We start from the raw sequence: 12,019 nt of genomic DNA on the forward strand, positions 1-12,019 counted from the left end.
CCATCCATCCACCTCATCCTAGGACGTCCCCTCATGTTCACTTCCTCCATATCTGCCTTCCACACCTCTCTTACTAGTCTTTCTTCACTCATTCTTTCCATGTGTCCAAACCATCCTAATATTCTTTCATCAACCCTATCTCCCAGCTCCTTTTCCACCCCTGTTCTCCTCCTCACCTCCTCATTTCTCACTCTATCTAGCCTAGTAACCCCCATCATACTTCTCAGACACCTCATCTCAAACACATTCAAACTCCTTCTCTCTTCTTCTCTTATGTTCCATGTTTCTGCCCCATACAGTGCTGTTGGCACAATCACTCCTTCATACAGTCTCCTCTTATCATCCATTCCCAAATGTCTATTCCTCATTACATTCTTCAATCCACCAAGGCATTTACTCGCTTCTCTCAATCTACATTCTACCTCCACTTTCACTCCACCTTTCCCTGCCACATTTGCACCCAAGTATCTAAAACTATCCACTTCCTCCAGTCGCTCTCCCTTAATGCTCACTTCCAGTCTACTGCCACTTTCACCCCTTGTACATCTCATCACCTTACTTTTACCCACATTTATCTTTAGCTTTCTTCTATCACATACTCTCCCAAACTCTGCCACCAGCTTCCTCAATCCCTCCTCCGATCCTGCCACAAGCGCAGTGTCGTCCGCAAACAACAGCTGACTCACCTCCCACTTTTCTCCATTTTCTTTAACCATCTCCAATCCCTTTCCCACTACCCTTGCATTTACCTCTCGCACCCCCCCCCCCATCCATGTATAAGTTGAACAGCCAGGGCAACATAACGCATCCTTGACGAAGTCCCACCTTTACCTCAAACCACTCACTCTCTCCTGTTCCAATCCTGACACAAGCTCTACTACTCTCATAAAAACTCTTGACAGCTCCCAGAAGCTTTCCTCCTATCCCGTATATCTGCATAACCTCCCAAAGTACCTTCCTGTCTACCCTATCATAAGCCTTTTCCAGATCAATAAAAGCCCAAAAAACATCCTTCCCCTTTCCTATAGCTTTCTCACATATCTGTCTTACCACAAAGATCTGATCTACACAACCTCTACCTGTCCTAAATCCACACTGTTCCTCACCAATTACTCCTGTTCCTCTCCTAATCCTCTCAATCAAGATCCTCCCATAAGCCTTCCCAACTACACTTAACAAGCTAATCCCTCTGAAACTACTACATTCACACTTGTCCCCTTTTCCCTTGTAAAGAGGAACTATACAGGCACTCCTCCAGTCTTCCGGCACTCTACCCTCTCTCCAACAAACATTAAATAACCTCACCAACCAGTCCACCATCACTGTACCTCCCTTTTTCAGACATTCCGCATGGCATCCATCCAGACCAGGTGCCTTACCTGCTTTCATCATCTTAACAACTGCCTTCACCTCATCCTTCCTTATTTCTCCTCCATTCATCACTCTCATTTTCTTCGCACTTCCCACTGCAGCAATCTTTCCTTCCCTACCCTCCTTCACATTTAGCAACTCCCTAAAATATTCTGCCCATCTTCCCCTTACTGCTTTCTCTTCCATTATCATCTCTCCATCTGCACCTTTTACCTTTTCTTCTCTACTTGATTCGCCTCTTCCTCTCTTAATTTCTTTCCAAAACATCTTTCTATTACTTTCAAAATTTTCTGTCAAACTCTTACCCCATTTCACATCTGCTCTCCTCTTTGCAACCTTTACCTTTTGCTTTACTTCTCTTTTCTTTTCTTTGTACCTCTCATATGACTCCTATTTTGTAACCAATCTGTGAAAGCTCGCTTCTTCTCTTCTACAACCTTCTTTGTTTCCTCATCCCACCATTCACTACCCTTCCTTCTATTTCCTCCTGTCCTTCTTGTCCCACACACCATCTTTGCACACTTTGTGACTCCCTCCTTGAACCATCCCCATTCCTCCTCCACTCCTAGCTCTACTCTATCCTTCACTCCCTCCCACTCCTCCTTCAGCTTCTTCTTGTACTCCTTCTTCTTTTCATTTAAAGAGCTCACTCTAAGCACCTCCCTACCTTTTGTCCCTTTCCTCTTTCTCCATCTATCCTCCACTCTCAACTATCTTCCACCAAAAAATGATCTGAAATTCCCCCACCCTCTCCCTTTAGCACATGTACATCCTTAACTCTTCCTATCATAATCCTATTTACCACTACATAATCCATCAACGCTCTATCTACCACCCTTCCATCCACCACCCTCTCCCATGGGTACTTATTCTTGACTTTCTTCCGAAACACTGTATTTGCTATCATCAACTCTCATCTAGACACATTTCCACCATCAACTCTCTACTACGATTCTTTCCTGGAACTCCACATTTCCCAACCACTCCATCAATTGGATCATTTCCTACCCTAGCATTAAGGTCTCCCAGTACTATTACATTGACATTTCTCCCTAAATCCTCTATGCACTCATTTAAATCTATCCAAAAGGCCTCCCTTTCTTCTACACTCTTCTCACTACCAGGCCCATATGCACTTACAAAAACCCACATCTCCTTTCCCAGTTTCACCTTCATCCACATTATCTTTGAGGAAACCTCCTTCCACTCCACTACACATTTACCTCCCACTTACACTCCCAAACTTATACTCGCCCTTCCCTTTCAACTTTGTTTCACTCAAAGCCAACACATCCATCTTTCTTCTCACAAACATACTACCTATCTCTTCCCTTTTACTCTCATCTGTACCACATCCACGCACATTAAAAGACCCAAACCTTAGGGTGCTAGTCGGAAAACTCCTAGACCCTCTTATGCCTTTACTTTTTTTTTAGGAATGTCCCTTGTGGGGCTACAAGGAGAAGGATGCCTAGTCCCAATCCCCGTCCCTTTCTTCTTGCCTCTTACGATCCAAGTGGAAATACTTGGTGGCAGTATTCTTTTCCCCCACCACATATATATATATATATACACACATATATATATATATATATATATATATATATATAATATATATGTATATATATATGTCATATATGTATATATATATATACATATATATACATATTTGCAGAAACCACTTGGAAAATAAAATAGATGAATACCGAACGTTTTTGTCTATTCAAGACATCATCAGGGTACAGAGAATAAAAAAAAAAATAAAATAAAAAAATAAAATAAAAAAATAAAATAAAAAAAAAGTGACCAAAGGTGGAAGAGGAACTGGGAAAGGTCCAATGTTACCTGATTCCAGAAGAATTGTTTACAATCTTTTTAATAATAAAATTATCTAACTCATACAAACCTAAGCTTAAATTCATATTATTTTCAAAACTATTTTTAATGTAACATGATCCAATTATGTTTTTTTCTACAATATTATGACATGATGTAATAACTTTTGTGTTTTGCCAGTCACTACTATGGGAGAACTCTTTTTGGTGGACGAAAAGTCCACTTGACACTTGATCCGTTTTTATGTTGTATTTATGTTGACTAATCCTTTTGTTTAAATCTTTCCCTGTTTGTCCTATGTACTTAAAATCACACACATTACAAGGTATACTGTATATACATCCTTCTTTTTCATTTGGAGAATTCCTAATAAGATAGTTCTTAACAATATTGTTGTTATTAAATATCACCTGAATACCAAATCTTTTAAATATTTGAGGAAGGGTGATCAAATTTTCATGATATGGAATTGCTCAAATGTTCTTCAATTTAAGTCCGTTTACTTGAGAGGTGTTAAATTATCTTCTTCTGGCTTTTTCTTGTGCTCTATCCATCAGATGTTTTGGATATTTTAATTTTTGACCAATCTCATAAACAAATTTTACTTCATCTTCAAGATACTCAGGAGAACATACTCTAAACGCTCTCAAGAACATAGAAGAAAAAACAGATAACTTCGTACTTTGATGATAGTATGAATAGAAATGAATATATGAGAGAACATTGGTTGGTCTTCTGTAGACATTAATTTAAAATATCTACCACATCGATGAATCCTTACATCTAAGAAAGGCAATGTGTTGTTCTCTTCTGTCTCAAATGTGAATTCTATAGAAGGAACCAAACTATTTAACTTTAACACAAACTCATCCACAGGTTTATCACAAGGCCAAATACACAATATGTCATCAACATATCTGTACAATATTACATTAGATGGCAAAATATTAGGCAATAAATCTCTTTCGAAAAACTCCATATATAGATTACTTAAAACCGGAGACAGATAATTCCCCATAGCCATACCAAATGTTTGTTTGTAGAACTTCCCATTAAACTCAAATTTCGAGTCAATAACACATAATTTGATTAAACTAATAATTGCATGGGAAGGAAGTATAGGATCATATTTCTTTAATTCTTTTTCAAGAAAGGTTAACAAGTCAAAAACCGGGACTCGAGTAAAAATACTTGTTATATCACCCTTCCTCAAATATCTAAAAGCCTTGCATTAATATAAGTGACCAAGGAAGATCGTGTGTTTTTGTTCACTCATACCATCTTTGTCGTGGCTACTGGGCTTGGCGAATCTTGGAAGTTGTATTTGAACGACACCGTCCGGAGCCGTTCGAAGGAGCCCGGGGTGTTCGTTTCAATATTCTCCACAGATACCAGAGTGATATAAAAACAGGAGTGCCCTGTCTAAACTAGGATGTCTAGCCACTCTGTATTCATCTCCTATAACCTTCGCTGATGACGTCAATACTGCATATTTATGTGGTGTGTGTGGTAGTCCTTATGTATATGGCTCGGACGTTGGGAACGTACTTCCTGAATGTGTATCTCCTCCCTCCATTCTCACACATCTACATAGGATCACAAGATTCTTAAGTACAACTTTAAATTCATAACACAATTCAACATACTAATAGACAACACTTTGCTGCATTCTAGAGCCCTGATGTCCATCCCTCTGAATCCCCTCTCCCACGAAAGGACAGAGTCCACCTGGCCAGATTGCGATGCGGCCACCACCCAGCCCTTCTAGGCTACCAGAAGAGACTGGATGACCGCACTGTGGACAAATGCCCAGGATGTAATACTTCACCCCATACTATTCAACACGTCATGGAAGACTGCATTACACACAATCACACATGCAAACAACACAAAACTCCATAAAGGATTTGTGGGAAAACCCCATTTTGGCTGTGGCATTCCTTGGGGATACAGGACTGCTTGAACAGTCTAGGGAATAACAACAACATACACTTCAACACAAGACACACAACTACACGCATATAAAAATGTATTTTTTACAATAATCATGCAAAGGAATGATAGTGGTGGACATGGAATATGTCATTATATTCACAATATGGCATGACACCTTCCTCCTTAAAACTGATACCTCGAGAGAAAGTATCAGCATGGATGTTTTTGTGGTCGAGCATGTGTTTTGTTTTATTTTTTTGAAAAAAAGAAAAAAAAATCTACCTCGATAGAAGAGTGCAGAAATTTGCTTGTCTGCGACACTTACCCTCTTTTTGAAGCATGTCCGTACCCACGTGAGTAATCATATGGACCAGTTTAGCAAATGCATGCCATTTTGAAGTGTATATTATCCCCACTTGCCAACATTTATTTTGTTAGCAACTTTACGCGGATTTTGATTAAATTTTGTGGAGCGTCTCAGGGCTAGAAACAAGATATTAAGATGTGAGGCAGATACAGATGTTTGTGCATTCTTTTCCAGACCCTGGCATTTATGAATTGATTACAAACTGCATAGATTGTATACTAAAAGACCATTGCTATCATGTGGGCAATATGAACTTTTTCCATTCTATGATCCTTACGTTGGTGGAGGCATGCACACTCCGATTGCCACCTAGTTTAGTATCTTATTATGTCTTTGAAGTACTTCTCAAATTTGGCTTTCCATAAATAAAACAAATGATTAGGCATATATTCTAATTCTATTGTTTCTTAAGTTACACTGATTTTGTATTTCAATAGTTTTTTGTGTAAAAACAATGACAAAATATGTAATACATATTTATCTGATAAGCAGTACAAACAAAAGATAAATATTAATGACTGATTACCTTCATTTAGACTTAATTCCATTACCAATTCTGAATTCTTTGCTGTCTTTGGTATTCACCCATTCTTTACACACAATATCTACATTTATTGAATTGCCATGTATTTGGTAGCTTTTCAACCTCATAAGCATATGTAAATGATGTTCTCCTGAACAGTTTCCAAATAGATATCATTGATCGTTCTTGTACCTCATCATCAGGGAATTTGTCATGTCAATGGATGTAGCAGTTTTCAATATTTCATCCATCCATTCACTAGCAGCTAGCAGTTTGTTTGTATTTCATATCCTTTGAATTTGACAATTAAATTTGATACACAAAAAAAAAAAACATTCACTTGTCAGACCATCAGGGTTACTTCAGGGGGCAAAAGTTAAACATGCTTCTTGATTTCTCATTTGAATGAACAAGTACTGGTAATGAGTAACTGCTGAACACCATACAAATGGTCTCAAAATGTGAAGCAGTCATTAATAGATTCTCAAAATCATATCTTGTTTTGAATTCATTATCATGAACTTATATGATTTTTCTAATTACATTTCAATTTCATCTTGAATACCTTGTGTGTACACATTTTCCCCTTTGAACGCTAGTTGTAAAACATATGTAAATGCACACATGTGCAGAGCTTGGAGGGAATTTTTTTTATTGCACAGGTCATACTGCAATGACTTCTCTCCAGTGTAAGTCACCATGTGATGACTGAGAGACCTCTTTTGTGAGAAAGCAGAATAGCACAGGTTACACTGGAAAGGTTTCTCTCTAGTGAGGGTCCTGATATGCTCTGTGAGAAAATCATTTCTTGAGAAAGCACAAAGGTCACAGTGAAAAGGCTATGTGGATCCATATGCTGTGTGAGAGCATCCTTTTGTAAGAAAGCCTTGTTGCACGGGTCACACAGAAAGGGCTTTTCTCATAAATGGATCCTCGTATGCTTTGTTAGAGAACCCTTTCTTGAGAGAGCAGAATAAAAAAGGTCACATTGGAAAGGTTTCTCTATTGTGTGCATCATCATGTGAGCTTTGAGTTGATACTTTTGTGAGAAAACTTTATTGTACAGGCCACACTGGAATGGGCTCTCTCCTGTGTGGGTCCTTATATGTGCGAGAGAATCCTTTCTTGAGAAAACAGAATCATAAAGGTCACACTGGAAAAGTTTCTTGACTCTGATGATTCTCCTCTGCTTTATGAGAGAACTCTTCTCTGTGAAAGTAGAATCACATAGGTAACACTGGAAAGGCTTCTCTTCTGTGTGGGTCCTCATATGCCATGTGAGATAGCCATTTTGTGAGAAAGCAGAATCACAAAGGTCACACTGGAAAGGATTTTCTCCAGAAATGGATCATCATATGTTGAGTAAATCCTTTCTTGAGAAAGCAGAATCACAAAGATCACACTGAAAAGGCTTCTCTCCTGTGTGGATCATCAATTGATATTTCAGGAGACACTTTTCCAATAAAACTTTATCACACAGGCCACAATGGAATGGCTTCTCTCCTGTGTGGGTCCTCATATGTATTTTGAGATTACTCTCTTCTGAGAAAACAGAATGACAAATGTCACACTGGAAAGCATTCCCTCATGTGTGGGTCATCATATGTTGTTTGCGATTACCTTTTAATGAGAAAGAAGAATCACAAATGTCACACTAGAAAGGCTTCTCTCCTGTGTGGGTCCTCATATGATTTTTGAGATGATTCCTTTGTGAAAAAGCAGAATCACAAAGGTCACACTGGAAAGGTTTTTCTCCTGTGTGGATCCTCATATGCATTTTGACAGAACTCTTCTCTGTAAAAGTAGAATCACACAGGTCACACTGGAAACGTTTCTCTCCTGTGTGGGTCCTCATATGCCGTGTAAGATCACCCCTTTGTGAGAAAGCAGAATGACAAATGTCACACTGGAAAGGCTTCTCTCCTGTGTGGGTCCTTATGTGACTTTTGAGATTACCCTTTTGTGAGAAAGCAGAATCACAAATGTCACACTGGAAAGGCTTCTCTCCTGTGTGGGTTCTCATATGTGTTTCGAGATGATTCCTTTGTGAAAAAGCAGAACTGCACAAGTCACACTGGAAAGGCTTCTCTCCTGTGTGGGTCTTCATGTGTCTTTTGAGAGAACTCTTTTCTGAGAAAGCAGAATCACAAATGTCACACTGGAAAGGCTTCTCTCCTGTGTGGATCATCATGTGGGATTTGAGTTGATACTTTACTAAGAAAACTTTATTGCACAGGTCACATTGGAATGGCTTCTCTCTAGTGTGGGTCCTTAAATGATGTGCGAGATAATCCTTTCTTGAAAAAGCAGAATCACAAAGGTCACACTGGAAACGTTTCTCTCCTGTGTGGGTCCTCCTATGCATTATGACAGAACTCTTCTCTGTGAAAGTAGAATCACACAGGTCAGACTGGAAACGTTTCTCTCCTGTGTGGGTCCTCATGTGTCTTTTGAGAGAACTCTTTTCTGAGAAAGCAGAATCACAAATGTCACACTGGAAAGGCTTCTCTCCTGTGTGGGTCCTCATATGACTTTTGAGATGACTCTTTCGTGAGAAATGAGAATCACAAATGTCACACTGGAAAGGCTTCTCTCCTGTGTGGATTCTCATATGTGTTTCGAGATGACTCTTTGCTGCGAAACCAGAATTACAAATGACACACTGGAAAGGCATTTCTTCGGTGTGGATCATCACATGTCTCTTGAGATTACCCTTTTGTGAGAAATAAGAATCACAAATGTCACAATGGAAAGGCTTCTCTCCTGTGTGGGTTCTCATATGACTTTTGAGATAATGGTTTTGTGAGAAAGCAGAGTCACAGAGGTCACACTGGAAAGGCTTCTCTCCTGTGTGAGTTCTCATATGATTTTTGAGATGACTCCTTTGTGGAAAAGCAGAATTGCACAGCTCACACTGGAAAGGCTTCTCTCCTTTGTGGGTTCTCATATGCTGTGTGAGATTACCCTTTTGTGAGAAATCAGAATTACAAAGGTCACTTTTGAAAGGGTTTTCTCCTGTATGGGACTTCGTATGCTGTGTGAGACAGCCCTTTTGTGAGAAAGCAGAATCACACAGATCACACTGGAAATGCTTGTCTCCAGTCTGGGTCATCATGCAATATCTAAGATGACTCGTGATATTGCTGTGCCGCAGATGTCACACTGGATTCTCTTTATTGTATGACACATATGGGGTTGACAGATAGCGCTTCCAAAAAAAAAAAAAAAAAAAAAAAGGTGATAGTTACCCTCATCCTAAACTGAAAAGAATAATTATAAGATTGATATTTCTTTGTAATTGTTCAATACAGTGTAATATAACTGTGGATATTTCATACACAAATCATCTCATACTCAATTACCTTTGAATCTAAACATACCCGTCATACATACCATCACCTCATATAAAATAGGTAGAAACACTAACAGATATGGTGCTATAATATATTACATTCTACCTTGCATACACACACACCAAAGAGCAGCTACAAAAATGGCACCTGCACTTGCAAACCTATCATATGAGGAGAGATTGGCTAAACTGGAATTACCGACACTGGAGCAAAGAAGAGAGAGAGGTGACCTATTGACCATCTACAGAATCATGAAAGGCACAGAGATACTTGATAGAGAGAACTTACTTAACTGGGACAAAAGAAACACAAGAGGACATGGTAAGAAAATAAAAAAACATAGCTATAGAAGAGAACTGAAGAAAAACAGTTTTCCACATAGAGTTTTGGACACTTGGAACAAACTGGATAATGAAATAGTATGCGCAAAAACCATTCATGAGTTTAAAAACAAACTAGACACTGCGAGATACAATGGCGGGACAACACGAGCATAGCTCCCCTTCCCGCAAAATACAACTAGGTAAATACATATATATATATATATATATATATATATATATATATATATATATATATATATATATATATATATACATATATATATATATATATACATATACATATATACATATACATATATATATATATATATATATATATAAATATAAATATATATATATATACACATATATAACTCTAAGGCTCCACAAATATTCTGTTGGATATTTCTTTCTGGCTGATGATATCAATACTGCTTCCATGCATTTTAGTTTTCTTCTATTATTGTCCTTTACCAATACTGTTGTGTTTTTTATTCAGGTACTCTCATGAAATGCTAGTTTTATGTAATTTTGTAATATGGGATTTTATTGCCCTGTTTTGCTATGGCATGTGAGTCTTTGTGATAAATTTTGGGTTGCATGGCCAATATACTCTAATATACTGAGAAAATGCTACAAGTTTGCATAAAAGTACCCTTCAGATGACCCTCAGGCAGAATGTTGGAAAAAAAAAAAAAATGTAACCATGGGCACCTAGGTGTCTTATTTGCCCAGTCATATATGTGCCACATTGAGAATTCCTTCTTTGATGCCATAGATCTGAGCCCGAGTATGTATTTTTGATATGTTGATGACATTTTTGTAGACATTGAAGGAGATGAACAACTTGCAAATCTTAAGAACGTTGGCCACACAACCCAAAATTTATCATACTCACATACCATTGGCAAAATGGGGCAATAAAGTCCCACATTACAAAAGGACACAAAACTAGAATATCAAAGGAGGACATGAATGAAAACACAATAGTACTGGCAAAGGACAATAGTAAAAGAAAATTAAAATGTATGGAAGCAGCACTGATATCATCAGCCAGAAATAAATATCCAACAGAATGTGTGGAACTTTGGAACTATATGGGGCACCCTACAGCATGCCAGGGAGAAACTAAAAGGCACCTCAGCACCTCTCCCATTGATTCACTTTGCGTCATACATAACCACAGTTTGTAGTTTCTGGAAATAAAATTACCAGATGATGGCTCAAATATAGGTGAAATGTAAGTTATGTCTGTTTTTTTTTTCTAAATTTACATTGGATTCATTTGGTAATGCAGTGTTCTCCCTTCCCCCTGCAGATAGAAAGATAGCGAGAAGGATTGAAAACATTAATAAGAAGATCATTAACACAAAGTGTGCTGTATTATTCAACAGAAAATGTATTCAAGAAAACCTGCTCCCCAAAAGGAGACATGTGTGAGTTTAGTAGTTGCAGAGAGATCAGTTTGTTGAGTGTAGTTAGGAAGGCTTATGGAAGGGTTTTGATTGAGGGAATTAGGAGAGGGATAGTGGGAGTAACTGGTGAGGAACAGGTAGGGGTTGTGTGGATCAGACTTTTGTGTAAGACAGATATGTCAGAAAGTTTTAGGAAATGGTAAGAATGTACTCACATATTGGGCCTTTAAGAATTTGGAAAAGGCTTATGACAGGGTAGACTGCAAGACACTGTGGGAGGTATTGCAGATATATGGGATAGGAGGAAAGCTGTTAAGAGCAGTCAAGAGTTTTTACGAGAGTAGTAGAGCTTATGTTAGAATCAGAAATGGAGAGAGTGAGTGGTTTGAGGTAAAGGTGGGACTTTGCCTGGGATGTGTTATGTCGCTTTGGTTGTTCAATCTATACATGGATGGGGTTGTAAGAGAGGTAAATGCAAGGGTAATGGGCTGGGGATTGGAGATGCTTAAAGAAAATAGAGAACAATGGGAGATAAGCCAGTTGTTGTTTGCTGACAACACTGCACTTGTGGCAGGATCAGAGGAGGGATTACGGAAGTTGGTGACAAAGTTTGTGATGGTGTGCAAAAGAAGGAAGTGGAAGATAAATGTGGGTAAAAGTAAGGTGATGAGATGAATAAGGAGAGAATGTGGCAGCAAATTGGAAGTGAGTATTAAAGGAGAGAGACTGGAGGAAGTGGATAGTTTTAGATACTTGGGTGCAAATATGGTGAGAAAGGAGTGGAGGGGGGGGTAGAATATAGATTGAGAGAAGCGAGTAAATGCCTTGGGGTATTAAAAATTGTAGTGAAAAACAGACATTTGGGAATGGATGCTAAGAAGAGCTTTTATGAAGGA

General features: G+C 38.4%; 1 protein-coding gene across 1 annotated transcript; it reads right to left on the reverse strand.

Annotated features, from left to right (window-relative positions):
- Positions 1-5,757: 5,757 nt before the first annotated feature.
- On the reverse strand, positions 5,758-9,262 carry LOC143031778 (uncharacterized). The gene has a single exon (XM_076196047.1). It carries the CDS (start codon positions 9,145-9,147, stop codon positions 7,687-7,689), a length of 1,461 nt encoding a protein of 486 aa, XP_076052162.1. The 5' UTR covers positions 9,148-9,262; the 3' UTR covers positions 5,758-7,686.
- Positions 9,263-12,019: the final 2,757 nt, after the last annotated feature.

Source organism: Oratosquilla oratoria, chromosome 12 (assembly GCF_046742065.1).
Source record: "Oratosquilla oratoria isolate Oo_2021 chromosome 12, ASM4674206v1, whole genome shotgun sequence".
Classification (NCBI taxonomy): domain Eukaryota; kingdom Metazoa; phylum Arthropoda; class Malacostraca; order Stomatopoda; family Squillidae; genus Oratosquilla; species Oratosquilla oratoria.